General features: G+C 38.4%; 6 protein-coding genes across 14 annotated transcripts; 2 read left to right on the top strand and 4 right to left on the bottom strand.

Moving 5' to 3' along the window:
• Positions 1 to 971: 971 nt before the first annotated feature.
• Cpn60alpha2 (TCP-1/cpn60 chaperonin family protein) lies at positions 972 to 4185 on the bottom strand. 3 transcript variants are annotated; one of them, NM_001343571.1, is made up of 9 exons: positions 3975 to 4185; positions 3748 to 3898; positions 3480 to 3617; positions 3168 to 3375; positions 2939 to 3084; positions 2510 to 2816; positions 2178 to 2428; positions 1813 to 2016; positions 972 to 1708 (listed from the first exon to the last, which is right to left on the bottom strand). In NM_001343571.1, the coding sequence occupies exons 3-9, from the start codon at positions 3480 to 3482 to the stop codon at positions 1418 to 1420; spliced, it is 1410 nt and encodes a 469-aa protein (NP_001330414.1). In that variant the 5' UTR covers positions 3483 to 3617; positions 3748 to 3898; positions 3975 to 4185; the 3' UTR covers positions 972 to 1417. The 3 variants fall into 3 exon arrangements, with proteins under 3 accessions (NP_001330414.1, NP_197383.1, NP_001330413.1); NM_121887.3 differs by having other exon boundaries at positions 3496 to 3617; NM_001343572.1 differs by having other exon boundaries at positions 1007 to 1708; positions 2096 to 2428; positions 3496 to 3617; positions 3975 to 4119.
• A 60-nt stretch (positions 4186 to 4245) lies between these two features.
• Positions 4246 to 6927, top strand: SCL28 (SC35-like splicing factor 28). 2 transcript variants are annotated; one of them, NM_121886.4, is made up of 7 exons: positions 4246 to 4588; positions 4692 to 4769; positions 4980 to 5144; positions 5250 to 5308; positions 5432 to 5471; positions 6301 to 6486; positions 6640 to 6927. In NM_121886.4, exons 1-7 carry the CDS (start codon positions 4413 to 4415, stop codon positions 6644 to 6646), a joined length of 711 nt encoding a protein of 236 aa, NP_197382.3. In that variant the 5' UTR covers positions 4246 to 4412; the 3' UTR covers positions 6647 to 6927. The 2 variants fall into 2 exon arrangements, with proteins under 2 accessions (NP_197382.3, NP_001331795.1); NM_001343570.1 differs by lacking the exon at positions 6640 to 6927 and having other exon boundaries at positions 6301 to 6546.
• Positions 6928 to 6932: 5 nt separating this feature from the next.
• On the bottom strand, positions 6933 to 8597 carry AT5G18800 (Cox19-like CHCH family protein). Of its 2 annotated transcripts, none has more exons than NM_180518.4 (3): positions 8437 to 8597; positions 8080 to 8288; positions 6933 to 7310 (listed from the first exon to the last, which is right to left on the bottom strand). In NM_180518.4, exons 2-3 carry the CDS (start codon positions 8265 to 8267, stop codon positions 7178 to 7180), a joined length of 321 nt encoding a protein of 106 aa, NP_850849.1. In that variant the 5' UTR covers positions 8268 to 8288; positions 8437 to 8597; the 3' UTR covers positions 6933 to 7177. The 2 variants fall into 2 exon arrangements, with proteins under 2 accessions (NP_850849.1, NP_197381.1); NM_121885.4 differs by having other exon boundaries at positions 8080 to 8314; positions 8437 to 8493.
• Positions 8598 to 8643: 46 nt separating this feature from the next.
• AT5G18790 (Ribosomal protein L33 family protein) lies at positions 8644 to 9479 on the top strand. Its single transcript, NM_121884.3, has 2 exons — positions 8644 to 8704; positions 9059 to 9479. Exon 2 carries the CDS (start codon positions 9071 to 9073, stop codon positions 9245 to 9247), a length of 177 nt encoding a protein of 58 aa, NP_197380.1. The 5' UTR covers positions 8644 to 8704; positions 9059 to 9070; the 3' UTR covers positions 9248 to 9479.
• AT5G18780 (F-box/RNI-like superfamily protein) lies at positions 9397 to 11326 on the bottom strand (the record flags this gene model as incomplete). 4 transcript variants are annotated; one of them, NM_001203403.2, is made up of 4 exons in its annotated part: positions 11203 to 11319; positions 10065 to 10979; positions 9841 to 9984; positions 9397 to 9758 (listed from the first exon to the last, which is right to left on the bottom strand). In NM_001203403.2, the coding sequence occupies exons 2-4, from the start codon at positions 10959 to 10961 to the stop codon at positions 9474 to 9476; spliced, it is 1326 nt and encodes a 441-aa protein (NP_001190332.1). In that variant the 5' UTR covers positions 10962 to 10979; positions 11203 to 11319. The 4 variants fall into 4 exon arrangements, with proteins under 4 accessions (NP_001190332.1, NP_197379.1, NP_001329976.1 ...); NM_121883.3 differs by having other exon boundaries at positions 9474 to 9758; positions 10065 to 11326; NM_001343569.1 differs by having other exon boundaries at positions 9745 to 9984; positions 11203 to 11326.
• Positions 11327 to 11849: 523 nt separating this feature from the next.
• AT5G18770 (F-box/FBD-like domains containing protein) lies at positions 11850 to 14260 on the bottom strand. Of its 2 annotated transcripts, NM_121882.4 has the most exons (4): positions 14114 to 14260; positions 13069 to 13990; positions 12824 to 12973; positions 11850 to 12740 (listed from the first exon to the last, which is right to left on the bottom strand). In NM_121882.4, exons 1-4 carry the CDS (start codon positions 14143 to 14145, stop codon positions 12399 to 12401), a joined length of 1446 nt encoding a protein of 481 aa, NP_197378.1. In that variant the 5' UTR covers positions 14146 to 14260; the 3' UTR covers positions 11850 to 12398. The 2 variants fall into 2 exon arrangements, with proteins under 2 accessions (NP_197378.1, NP_001331254.1); NM_001343567.1 differs by having other exon boundaries at positions 11990 to 12973; positions 14114 to 14259.
• Positions 14261 to 14319: the final 59 nt, after the last annotated feature.

The raw sequence follows: 14319 nt of genomic DNA, 5'->3' as shown, positions 1-14319 counted from the left end.
ATTCTGACAGATGACAACTTAACACAACTAAAAGTAGTTTGATAATTGATAGCACAATCGACTCGTTTTGGAATGGTTATTGCATATGGTTCAACTTATTACATCTTGTTATATAATATCCAAAAAGGTGTATTTATGTTTTACATTAACCAGAAGTAGATTGCTTGAAAAAATTGTAATATAGAAACGTTCTTTTGTTGCATAATAAACAGAATTCAAAAGAAAATTCTTAGAATTAAAAACCCTAACTACAGAAAAAAATTTTGGGAGACAATATTTGGGACACTTGGTTATATAATTAGCCTATAGGTTTATATTTGGGAGTCCCTACTTTATAATTAGCAAAAGAAAAAAGAAACAAAAAGTGGCCAAGGAGGAGGTGTTGAGCTATGTAGGAGGAAGTGTCGGGACGTGAGAGACACGCGCTAAATGATGGCAGCACATGATTGGTTGAAGGGAGGTTCGCGTGTAAGCTACGTGAGTTTGAGGAAATCAACGGTTCATCAATCATTATCGAATACGACGTCGGTTCAGTGTTACTTGGGACGTGAGCGACCCCAAGTGCTCTCTCTCTCTCGCTTTTTTTTTTTCTCCAATAATAACGGTGGTGGAATTTTGGTCTTCTCATTCCAAGCCATTCACCACCAGAAAATAGACACGTGTCTCATCCACCATGTGCTTACTAAGTTACTATATACCCTTTTGTGCTTTATTTTGTTTTGTTTTCGCAGACAGAAATATGACATGGTTAATGATTGGTATTAAGAATATGTGCTATGAAAATTGGAGATTAGCCCACTTTTCGGATGGGCCAGTCCGGGCCCAAAAATAAATGATGACACCATGAACAATTTAAACATTAACCCACATATGAAACCGAGGAAAAACACAAGGGTCTGGTAAGATTAAGAACCCGAGTTCGATCTCTGTAATTCAATTGGAGATAAAAACTACTGATTGTCGATTGAGAGCTTATTCTTAATGTATTGAATTACTCCAAATACGTCTCGACATAACCACATAGGCTACAAAAGTTTAATAAGATGAAATTGCATAATAATTGAGACTTGATGACGCTTTCTAAGCACAAAACTGACAAAAGAAAATAATATAAAAGATGTCCGTATACACATTCAACTAGGGCTTACAGCGTAAGAATCTTGCATTACAAGGCATTTTCTTGCTTTCTCCGAAATTTGAGGCTAACTACTAGCTTAGCTAACACAATAAGCAACAATGATTCCAACAATCTTTTTTTTCTTTCACTCTGCACATACCATTGCATCACAGATTCTAATGTTTAGTTAAAACACAACAAGATTAAACACCACTTTGTGAGCAAAGGTTTAGATTCTGACAAAATCTGCAGTAGAGAGTTTGGTTTTTGTGCTTCTTTGTTACCTTTGGTGGTGGTTGGTTATGATGTGGGTATGCCAGGAACTTGAGGAACAGCAGGTTTAGGTTGCTTGATCTTCTCCACGAGTACTGCTTGAGTTGTGAGAATAATGCCGGCAACGGAAACTGCGTTTTGAAGGGCGAATCTTGAAACCCGACAAGGATCTGCGATTCCAGCGTTTAGAAGATCCTCATACTTTCCAGACATTGCGTTGTAACCACTTCTCCATTCGAGTTCTCTGGTTTTCTGCACCACAACTGATCCATCAACCCCAGCATTGGTTGCTATGGCCATTGCAGGTGCAGTGAGTGCCTGCAAACAAAAAAATTAAAGTGATTTTTCACTCTTAAAAGGTTACTTTACGAATCCAGTATGGTTAAGAAAACATGTTTTGTTTTGTCATTACGTTTTCATACCATTGCTACAATATCTGCACCTATTTGTTCGTATGAATCTTCCATTAGATTCTTCTTGATTCTCGGTATCTCATCTAAAAGATGGATATAAGTAGCACCACCACCTGGAACTATACCTTCTCTCATGGCTGCAAATGTAGCATTCTTCGCGTCCTCTATTCTTAGTTTTCTGTCCTCAAGTTCTGTTTCAGTGTGGCCTCCAACCTATATTGAGACAGGGTTAAGCTGATATATAGGACTCAAAAGAAATATCAAGAGCTGAAACAGTATTTTTTATTCTTACTTAGGTAGAAATTATGTTCTGATGAAAGCCCAAGTTGTCGCAGCATATTATAAACAAAGAATGGGTTATTGTAAAATCGGACCTTTATTACAGCCACGCCTCCTGTGAGCTTAGCAATTCTCTCTGCTATTTTTTTTGAAAGATATGAATTATCTGTCTCAGCTAGATCCTTCTTCATCTGAGCAATTCTTGCCTGAATCTCTGGTTTAGTAGAAGCGTCTGCGACTATAGTTGTTGAATTAGCTGTAATTACTACTCTACGAGAAACACCCAGCTGATCTGAAGTTGCACCCATGAGCGACATGCCTAAATCTCCGGAAAGATAATCAGCTCCTGTGTATATGATTTGTCATGTTATCACCTGAAAATTTTCAGTAAAAATTTACTTGGAAAGTACAAATGATTGAGAAAAACCTGTCATGAGTGCAATGTCTTGTAGCAAAGCCTTTTTCCCATCCAACATTCCTGGACATTTCACAACTGCGACATTGATCAAACCTTGCTTCTTGTTCACCACCAGTATCTCAAGCACTTCCGCAGAGATATCTTCTGCAATTATAAGGAGCGGAACACTCAGTTGTGAGGTTTTCTCCAGTAACGGAACTAATTCTTTGGCTGAAGTGATTTTCTGATCCGTCACAAGAATTTTAGCTTTGTCGAATTCCACCGTAGATTTCTCCTGATTTGTGATGAAATGAGGCGACATATAGCCCTTGTCAAACTGTACAAAAGAAATTTCCTCATGAATCACAGAAACTCAATGGTTTGATAATGTTAACAATGGTAAGTGTGAAACTGCCATTGTGAAGCCTTTAAAACATCCAACTTAAGTTTGAAACTAACCTTCATTCCTTCCTCAACTATAACAGACGTTTCTGAAGTGGAAGATGATTCAATGGAGATGACACCATCAGGGCCAATCTTTTCCACAGTCTCAGCAATCAAATTCCCCACAAATTCATCGTTACCAGCAGAGATTGAAGCCACAGCTACAGAACACAAAAAATCCCTATTATTTCAAAATTAAGACAGGAGTTGGATCATAATTATTTAGTAATAAGTATAAAGTAACCTTTAATATCATTCTTCCCTTGAACAGGAATACTTTTCATCTGCAACACCCTGACCAACTCTTTAACAGTCTTATTCATTCCATTCTTCACAGAAACAGCATTAGCTCCAAAAGCAATAGCCAAAGAACCAGCTTTGATCATTTCTCTAGCCAAAATGATTGCAGTGGTTGTCCCGTCACCCGCTGATTCGTTCATTTTAATCGCAACCTACACAAGATAGAAACTCGCAAGGTTCAGATAACTAATTGATACCATTTAGAGCTCAAAGAATGAACTAACAATGGGGAAAAGAAGGGGAATCATTTAGCCACCATGAATATGAATAACCTCTTGGATTAATGTTGCTCCAGCGTTCTCAATAGTGTCAGGAAGCTCAATAGATTTAGCAATGGTGACACCATCGTTAATCACTTTGATTGTATCTTTTTCAGCAAGCACTACATTACGCCCTGCGTCGTGGTTTCCACATTGAAAAAAAATCAATTCGAAATCCCAGAGAAGGGTTGGTTTGCTCATAATCAGATTCTGCCCGGAAAAAAACTTCAAATCGTAGCCAAAATCGAAATCTAATTCACTAACCTCTAGGGCCTAAGGTGATGGAAACAGCATCAGCTAACTTATCGATTCCGGCTTGGAGTTTCTCTCTGCTATCTTTACCGTATAGTATTCTCTTAGCTCCAGCTCTCACCACCGAGAATTTTCGAGGTTCGTTCCTCTGTCCACTACGGCGCTACAAGAGGCAAGAGCGAGAGAACGTGAAGATTATGGGGAAAGAAATTGAGGCGAGAAGAAGAATTGTAACTCACCGGAGAAATGGTTGTCGGCGAGAATGACGACGGTGATACGGCGAACATTTCGGGTGTCTCCTCTCCTCCGGGAGGTTTATCGAAGGGTTTTGATTTTTATTTTTGGGTGACCGAGTTTTTGGAACCGGACGAGTCAAGGTACGAGTTTTTTCTTTTTTTTTGTCAACAACTTTGACACAAAGCCTTTAAAGCTTTGATTTATATAAGCCCATAGTTTGCAAATTTGAAAGCCCATAAGAATTAACAAACAAAGTCAGACCGTAGCCAGCTTCCGGCAAGTGTTGTGTTTTGAAAAACTTTCACAGTCGTCGATTTCTTCCTCTCTCCCTCCAAAATTCACTCTCTAACTCGTTTTCCGACAGGGTTAGGGTTTTGCTATTCAATTGCTCCGAAGATTGGATTTGTTTGAGAAGAAGACCTAAGGAAGAGAAATCTTCGATGGCTAGAGCGAGAAGCCGGAGCAGAAGCTATAGTCCCCGTCCTCGTGACAGGTCACCACCTCGCGAACGGAAAGGCTACGACGATAATCGCCTCCGCGAACGTCCGTCTTCTCGTGATCACGAATCCTCTGGTCCTTCTGGTTTGCTTATCCGTAATCTCCCTCTCGATGCTAGGTCTCTCCGTCCTTCTCTACTGTTCAGATTCCATCAAGGACATCACAAGTTCTCTAATGTTGATTAATTGACACGAGTTTTGGAATGTTTTCTTGTTTTTCAGGCCGAACGATCTTAGGGATTCGTTTGAACGGTTTGGTCCACTCAAGGACATATACCTGCCTAGGAATTATTATACTGGGTATATGTCAAGCTTTGTCTTTTATAATCAGATGCTTTTAGCTATTTCCTAGCTTAGCTTTAGCTTACTGGTTATTTCTCTTAACAATGTCACATTGTCAATGTGTATGGATTCTTGACTAATTTGATTGGTAACTTTTGGTGTCAGTTCAAGTAGTTGTTTGTTGAGTAGGAACTCTTAACTTTAATGTGATATTATTTTGTGGTTTAGGGAGCCGAGAGGGTTTGGATTTGTTAAGTATCGTTATGCTGAAGATGCAGCTGAGGCAATGAAACGAATGAATCACAAAGTTATTGGTGGGCGTGAGATAGCCATTGTTTTCGCTGAGGAGAACCGGAAAACTCCACAAGAAATGCGTACTACTAACGGTACAAGGTGAAGAGTCCGTTTTCTTGTGTTTGTATCATATTTTTATATGAATGTAAATGTTTTGTAAGTAATTATCTTAGTTACTTCCAAATCCTATTTCGTTTAATATAGTGGTCGACACGGGGACTACAAGAGGACTTCACACAGATCACCAAGGCGCAGATATCGTTGTAAGTAGCTTTTTGGTTTGCTTTTAACATTTTTGATATGTCTCAGGACAACTGCAGTGTATGGTTAGAACAATACCTATGTACCCTGTGATGTTTACTAACTATGTCCTTTCTTGTCATCAGCTCATTCACGTTCGCGTTCGCCTCCAAGGCGAGAGTCAAGGTTTGATTCTCATCTATATCTATTAGGCATTTGTTATAATAGTGTATGATGACTCTCTGTTTCATAAGGCTCTTTATTTATTCTTGGAACTCGCTCATGTGAATGCAAACGGCACTGGTTCCTAGTCACTTAGATTGTCTGTCAGTTGTGTGTGGATAATACAATGACAAGGCACAAATTGGACACGTCTAGGTTGATAAGTCTTGTAGAAAAAATGTTTATTAGGGTGTCTGTTTTTCCTAAAATCTGAACCTGAAGACTTATTTCACCAAATGTCATCTTCACCAGCTTTGGTAAGCTAGAGCTTGAATACCACTTGGTCAACAAGTTATCTATAACTTTAGCAAGAGAGTTTTGTAGGTACTATCTGTACTGAATTGAGCTTGACTTGTGTTTTGTTTTGCGTATGCCATTTTGTCATCCGGTCAAATAATGAATGAATAGACTTATAGTGGCCAAAGAAAGAATGGTATTTGGAGAAATAGAGCCATTCAATGTTGTGGACAGTAGAGAAATTTCACAAGATTAAAGATAGGTTTTGTTCCATAAACTCGGAGAAATGAGAGATTTTGGAGCGTTTTGCTCCAGAAAAGTTGGAGAGAAGAGATCTTTCAAGTTATAAATGTATCTTCCAGAAAATGTGTTGAAGGTAGTCATTAGATAAAGAAACAACTTTTCTCAGTTATAGCGTGAGAAGGAACAAAAGCCATTTGAAGAACATTAGTAATACGTTTTCATTCTTCTTGTATTGTATGTTTAGAACAAAATTAATTGTCTCAGTATGTAAAAGCCGTTTTAATCTTCTTCTTTTTCACTGGCACAAGCACAGGCATAGTAAAGTAAGAGAGGATGATTTGTACTCTCCTCGAAGAAGGTCAAGATCTATTTCACGTTCTCCTTTGCCTCGAAATGAGAGGGAATACAAGTCTAGAAACTGTAGAAGTCCTAGAGAGGAGAGGGTGCTTACTCCAATCAGGTCTCGATGTCTGTCAAGGTCCCGTTCTCGATCCTTAAGGTAAATAAATAGCTGCATTGTTATTTAATCTAAATGCCTCTCTAGATCAAGGACTAGAGCTAGCGCCATTGACATTTAGTTTGATTCACTCACATCCAACTCTATCTCTATTAACATCTGTGATGACTGATGATGAATGGTGTTTTGTTGCAGTCGTTGATAAATAAGAAGAAGGAATGGCTTTCTATAATACTATTTTGGCTTTGAAGTAGGCAACTTCCTTAGTGAAACATAAGAGGAATCTGAAGTTTTACTATAAATATTTTTGCTCTTTTTGTTTTGTTTGTTTGTTTCATTTTAGATAACCCAACTTAAGTTCCATTCTCTGTTTTGTAACAAACCTTCAATGTTTCACCAATATCCACAAGCATAACCACAAGATCATAGCAAGACATCCTAGCTGTTGGATATGGTTCTCTAACAGTTTTTAGTCACAAAATTACTAGTATACTGTCAAGTATGGTAGAATATAAGCAGATAAAAACAATTGTTCCATTCTGTGCTGATTAGTGAACCATCGAACAATAAAACTGAGTCATTTAGTTGTCTTTGGAACTCACTACGAAAGCATCTGAGAGGAAATAAATGGGATGACAACAAACAAGAGATGGAGAGAGTAAAGCTCATTCAAAAATGAACATTTTGCTTTATTATGAGATACAAATCAAAACATGACAAGAACTTGTGATTCTCATTTCAAGGGACACACTTTCTCGAAGGCTTCTTGCTCTTTCCTACACAGATCAAACTCGTTTGTGTAGTAATACATACACCCAACATAATCATCCATCTCCTTTTGGCACTTCTGGTGAAGATCCTTCAGCCTGCATAATTCATACAACAAATTTAATGCTTTACCGAAGAAATAACATAATATCTGCATGTGGACCCAACATTATTAATCTACGATCTCGATGATGCTGAAAGTCTTCTTATATTGATATTATTAGAGGATTACATCATACTAAACAACTTCTGCACATCCAACTAAGTCTTAGACCAACATTTTTAGGGAAGCAAATGGCTTCTTAATGGCTTATAAGTTGAGGAAAAAACCATGAGAAGTTGTGGTATGAAACTGTTTCTACTTGGCCAACATCTGAGAGCAAGGATATATGAAACAACCCAATTTCTACAAAGATTGTAATATGTCTGAGTGTAATAGATAGTTCCTCCATGAAATACAGTCTGAACTCTAAAGCATATACAAAACCAGAGCTCAATGAAAAACGATTTGATGGCTGATCTAAGCTCAACCTATGACTTCCATAACTACTTAAGTGTGCTTTTTTTATGGTCTCATGCCCATTGCTAAGATGATTCCACGATATTGTCACAGCTATAGTCAGATACTTTGGCTCACTTAGTTTAGCACAAAAGAAGTGATCAAAGTCCCTACAGTTCCTAATTTCTTGAAATCCAGAGACCCAATCGTTTCTTCATTCAGGTCTCATTTCTGAATCCCAGGCTTACACTCTATGATTAGAATCCTAAATCAACCATTTGATACTCGAGGCTTCCTAACCAAAACCAAAGCCAAAACTACTAAACTTGCAAAGTAGAAGGAAAATATAATGAGCTAAAGATACGTACAAGCCAAGCACGCAGCGAGTGACGTCACGACCTTTGTCGAGACACTTCTCTGGGTTTGGATCATTCTTCTTGCATTTGAGGAACGCAACATTCTCCGGCATACACCTCATACCTATATGCTTCGCTGACGCCGTTAAAACCGCCGAAGTAGGGATCGGGTTTCCCGTAGCGTCCACCGCACTCGACATCGCACAGCAAATTCGAAATTCCTAAACCAGAATCCGAAATGGAGAAACTAAAATTAATCCAATCTAACGCAATCCCCCAAAAAATCGGAATCGAAATCCATGAATCTAAACTAAGAGAAGCTGACAGGAAGATAAAGACTGAGAGAGCAGAGAACGAACATCGTCGTACCTTTTCAACGGATCGATTTGGATCTTCTTCTTCTTCTCCACTGAGTCCGACGGAAATAGAAAAGAGAGAGAGAAAAGAGAGAGAGAAAAGAGAACAACAAAACCAGGTGAGAGTAGCTAAAAGAATATTGGGCCTATTCAGATTTAATGGGCCGAATGAAAATTTAGTGTCTTGTCTCTTTTTAATGACAGTGTTCCTACTTCCTTGGTCTCATTCCCGTTTCATCTCCGCCGCCGTATCACCACCGTGTTGTCGCCTTTTGCCATCGGTAAGTTTCTTTAGTTTCTGATGCTTTCAGCTCTGTGTTTGAGCATCTGTGAGTATTTTTTCTTGTTGAAGTTGCATTTCGGTGAATTCTAATGTTTCATTTTGTTATTAGCGCAAGTTTTTTTGCCCATTTTGGATTGAATGATCTAGGATTACGTTTTTGCATCTTTTTGTTTATTTTCTGTAATCTTTCGAATGGTAATGTTCCTAATGTTCTCAGTTCTCTGCTTTCAAAATCTAAAAAGAAAAGTTTCGTGATTGCACTTTGGTCTTTAGTTTGTCTAGGTTTTTATGTCGCTTGATGCACATATTGAACTGAGATTTGATCGTTAATGATCTCCTCTCTATGGTGTAGTCAAGTGAGAAAATGGGGGACAAGAGGAAGAAGACGTTCATGTTCATCCGTCTTGTCTCAGCTGCTGGAACTGGTTTCTTCTATGTCAAGAGGAAGAGTACCAAGGGACTTCTTGAGAAGCTCGAGTTCCGTAAGTACGATCCTCGAGTCAACCGTCATGTCCTCTTCACTGAGCAGAAGATGAAGTGACGGATACTCGATTCTTTTCTGTGTCTCATTACATTCCAAGACCTCAGATCAAGCTCTCTGCAACTAGTTGTAGTTACTTCTTTATCAATCAAATAACTTCTCAAGTTAAGTTGAGGTTTAGACTTTGTAAGTTTCAGTTTGAGCATTCTTAAAAAGAAAGACATTCATTACTCAGGCTGTATCATAAATCAAGATCAACTATGTGTACTGCATCAACAACGTTCTGTCAGAGAATGACTAATTGACACAAACTAGAGCACCTTGGAGATTGTAAGACTTGTTTCAAGAGACCTGGCTCATATTTATCTCTACAAGACTGATTCAAACGTAGAACAAGCTTCTTCAGAGTTGTCGAGTTCTCCAACAAGTAGCTAACCAGTTTCAGTTCCGTTGCTTTATCCGTGATTGGGCTTTCGATATCGACAGATGCAAGGGATGATATCAAACAACGAGGCAGCACAGTCAAAAGTCCACTTGTCCCCTCCGTCACTAGAGAATCATGAACCAATTCCTGCAAATCCCAAAACCAAGATGAGTGTACCACATAGAAAATAATCTTTGTAAGAAGTTGTAGAGTCAAAGCAACGAATCACCAAGGTGAGGTGTTTCAGATTCGGGCATGTCTCAAGAATGACTGGCAACATTTCCGGAGAGGAGTTTGAGAACATAGTAGCACGCAAACGAGCCAAGTCATGAAATTTGAATCGTGGCTTCAATTCCAGGTGACGATAGATGAACTGCAAGGTAAAGTAAATTAAGTAAATATTCTCAGGGAAAAGTTTACGGATCAGTGTGTGTTAGTACTTAGTATATATACCTCAAGACTCCTCCTTGAGATGGTCATATATCTGACGTTTGAGACACAGGATAGAAAATCACAAATGATATTTCTTTTCGACAATACAGTACCACCTATCACTTCAAATACGACATCAACATGAACCCTGACATATTCACTCATACTGACTATCTTGAAGCCTTGGCATTGATAATCTTTGAGATTCAGATACTCAAGTCTCGGAGTATCGATCACAACTGTATATTCACCATTTCCAACATAATCATGATCCGTCCGTTTCAGAGTGAAGCTCTTCAGTGAGGCAGAGCAGACGCGTAAAACTTCAACAGCATCATCTCCACTCTGGCTTATTCTCAAATCTCTAAGAACCGGAGAGCATGCAATTAGCACCTCTGCAGACTTGTCACTGGGAAATATAACCTTTTCAAAGTGCATTATCTCGAGACAGGGTAAAGAAAGAGACCCGAATTTACTCAGAATTACGAAACTGAGTTTCAAGCTTACCAAAGTGTGACACATTGGAATTATCAAAGGCATCAGGAGGATACAAAAGCCAAAACAATTCTCGATTTCAAAATGCTGAATCTTACACTTATCAAGTCTCATCAGACAGGCGTCGAGTGTAGAAATGTCATAGACATCGTGGTCAGTGTTTAACTTGAATCCACGCAAGTAAGATTCACCTCGAAAATTCAGAAACTTATCGACGAAACTGGCAGATGGATTGTCATCAGAGAAGTCGGATTTGTCCAAGTCTAATCTAGGAACCCATAGCCAGAGATCTCTCCATCTAGAAGACAGAACACTTGTCCTAACAGAATCTTTAGTCCTAAGAAAGCTAAGTATATGACATAGCAATGGTTCAGGTAATATGCTTATCCTGTCTTCCCCACTTCCCCTAACTCGTCCTTGCATAGCTTTTTTGTATCAAGACTGAAATACAAATGACCAGATTAAACGAATTTCACAATTTGCAAACGTTAGTTTCTCAAAAATTGGCCTCTGACTGAAATAAGCATGCTTGAGAGATCTTTGTCTCGATCGTTTACACCAAAATATTGACTTTATATATATATGATCAACAAAAGATGAAGTGGAAACGCAAACATGGTTCAGTGACCGGAGGGCCGTAGAGTAAGGTGAAAATTTAACTTACCGGAGTTGAAATATTCCGGCGGAAATGAAACTCTCCTCTGAATCGTCTGCGGTTGACTACGTTTAACTCCGGTTGGTCCTAAAGTCTTATTTCTTGATCGTGTCGTGTGCCTTTTAAAGATCTGGTAGTGGTGGGGTTGCGTAAAAAACAATAATTAAATAGACAAAAGAAAAAGAGGAAACAAAATGAAAGTATTGGACTTTGAATTATGCAAATGATTTTTTTTTTTTAATTTAGTGAGGTATTTAAAAAGGATAAACTATAAATCAATATATCTAGTACAGTATATCATATCATGTATAAAAATTGATATTCTAAAGAAAAATTAACAATCAACCATAAAATAATTTTTTAAATGTTGATTTCATTTATGTTTGGGGTTTAGAATTCAAACCAAAAGAGGTGAATAAAAAAACATAACGCTTTTTATAATAAAAGCTGTAAACTGAGTGCATCAAATCAAAGAATGATAAATTGACACAAACTAGAGCGTCTTGGAGATTCAGAGAGTTGTTTCAAGACACCAGGCTTGTGTTTCTTTCCAGAAGACTCATCATTCAGACGTAAAACGAGCTTCTCGAGTGTTGTTGACTTCCCCAGAAAGTATCTAACCAGTTTCAGTTCAGTTGCTTTCTCCGTGATCACGCTTTTGAACTAGTGTTATTGGTTATCTTACTCATGATCCTCCGTCTAATGTAGACTCTGTTTCTTTGTAGAACTCAGTATGGAAATTACCAACCTTACCAAAGAACAATCAATTCAAGAGGAATTCAGATTAATCGACTGTGCCAAATATGTTGCCTTTCCGAAGAGAAGCATCAAGTATACCCTCTTCACTTGCCCTTTTTCCATGAAGATTTAGAGACTGTCAAAATATCCCTTTAACAATATCACAAATCTCCGAAAACATATCCCACATTTTTAGACTTTCAAAAGACCCAAGGCATTACAAAATACCAAAAACTCTTCCAGAGTAGTTTTACAAATTCCAAGCGGATGTAAAAGAATGGATTCAAGCTACTTGCACAAGATGGTGATTCAAACGAACGACATGAGGTAGTGGAACCTAGTGGCAAACTTTTGGACTAGACCGTCCCCTTCCTTTGTCAAATGCAACTTTGATGTAGGTTACAACATAGACGTAATAAAAATAGAGTAACATAAAGGAAGGTATGAGAATTTCATCAGCGATAGCACTAAAGAAACCTCTGGGGTTTTACATAAATCCACCACGGTTCCGGATTTGGAGGCACTGCAAGAACTTCAAATTGACACAAACTAGAGCGTCTTGGAGATTCAATGAGTTGTTTCAAGACACCAGGCTCGTGTTTCTCTCCAGTAGACTCATGATTCAGAAGTAGAACAAGCTTCTTGAGTGTTGCTGAGTTCTCCAGAAAGTATCTTACCAGTTTCAGTTCCGTTGCTTTCTCCGTGATCGGGCTTTCCATTTCAACGGATTCAAGGGAAAATACCAAACAACGAGGTAACACTCTCGAGAATCCAGTTATTACTGCCTCTGGAAAATCATTAACCAATTCCTGCAAATACAAAGCAACATATCCAAACCAGAAATGAGTAGATTAAAAAACATTTCTTAGGTAAGAAACTTGCAGATCATTACCAAGGTGAAGTGAAAGTGTTTCAGCTTCGGGCAGCTCTCAAGAACGATTCGCAACACTTCCAGAGAGGCGTCTGAGGACATAGTTGCACGCAAACGGGTCAAGTCACGAAATTTGGGTAGTGGGTTCATGTCATGGAATCTATGGATAAACTGCGAGCAAAAAGAAGAGTAAACAGAACATGAAAGTGAGAAAAAGAATGATAAAGTGAAATTTTAGAGCTTGTAAACAGTTTTACTTTACATACCTTAAGAGTTGTCCACGAGATGGTCATATTTCTAACACCTGAAAAATTGTTGAGAAGATCATAGACAATATTTCTTTCCGATAATTCATCACGCATCAGTTCAAAGTCGACATCAAGATCAACCTTGACATAGTCACTCATGCTGATTATCTTGAAGCTTTTGAATTGGTAATCTATGAGACTCATATACACAAGCCTCGGAGTATCGACCAACACTGTATGTGCACCGTTTATAGCATAAACAGGAACCGCCCGTTTTAGAGTGAAGCTCTTTAGTGACTGTGAGTAGACACGTAGAACAACTACAACATCATCTCTATGGAGGCTTAGTTTTAAATCTTCAAGAACCGGAGAGCACGAGATTAGCGTCTCTGCAGCCGCATCGCTAGGAAATACAACGTCTTCCAAGTACATGATCTTGAGACAGGGCAAAGATAGAGACTCAAAGTCATTCAGCCATACTAAATGGAGCTTTAAGCATACCAATGCCTGGCAAGCAGAAAGGGTTAATCGTATCTCACTAGTGCACCAATGCTCAAGCAGATCACTCTCAACTTGGAAATGCCGAACGTTGGGCTTCTTAATCACTACACCAAGACACGGCTCATAAAGAGATACATTACTGCGAAAGTTAGCTTGGTCAATTCTTAACTTGAATTCCCGCAAGTAGGATTCGTTATAAAGATTCAGAAACTTGTCGATGAAAGCCGCACAAGTTACGTCATTAGGGTATGGGAAATCAGAGGTGTTTAAGTCTAACCTAGGAACCCATTTCCAGAGATTTCTCCATCTAGAAGACAAAACACTCGTCAAAACAGATTCATCAGTAGAAAGAAAAATAAGTATATGACATAGCAAATGATCAGGTAATGCGCTTATCATATCTTCCCCTCTCCAAAATTCTGTTCCCGGTCTACCAATCCTGAAATTCAAAAAACTGATACGGTTATTACAAATGGAGAGAATCCAACTACCTTATCAAAGCAATCCCGAAACCTAACTACGAAATGGTCAAATATCATAACGATATGAAACAGGAACTTACGATTTTGCGAACTTCCGCATGAGATTTACCATTTAATCTCTCTTCTGTGTTATCGAGTAATCGTCTTTCTGAAATGTTAGGGTTTGTGAACACTCTGTTCGTCTTCTCTCTTATGTCTCACAAGCTCGCGGTTTTTTTTGTTTTTTTTTGTTTTGCAAATAAATATTTTTAGCCCAAAAGTTATATAATGGGCTATCCGGACACAG

Source organism: Arabidopsis thaliana, chromosome 5, assembly GCF_000001735.4.
Source record: "Arabidopsis thaliana chromosome 5, partial sequence".
NCBI lineage: Eukaryota > Viridiplantae > Streptophyta > Magnoliopsida > Brassicales > Brassicaceae > Arabidopsis > Arabidopsis thaliana.
Note: the sequence above shows the minus strand (reverse complement) of the source record. Positions and strands in the feature narration are given on the sequence as shown.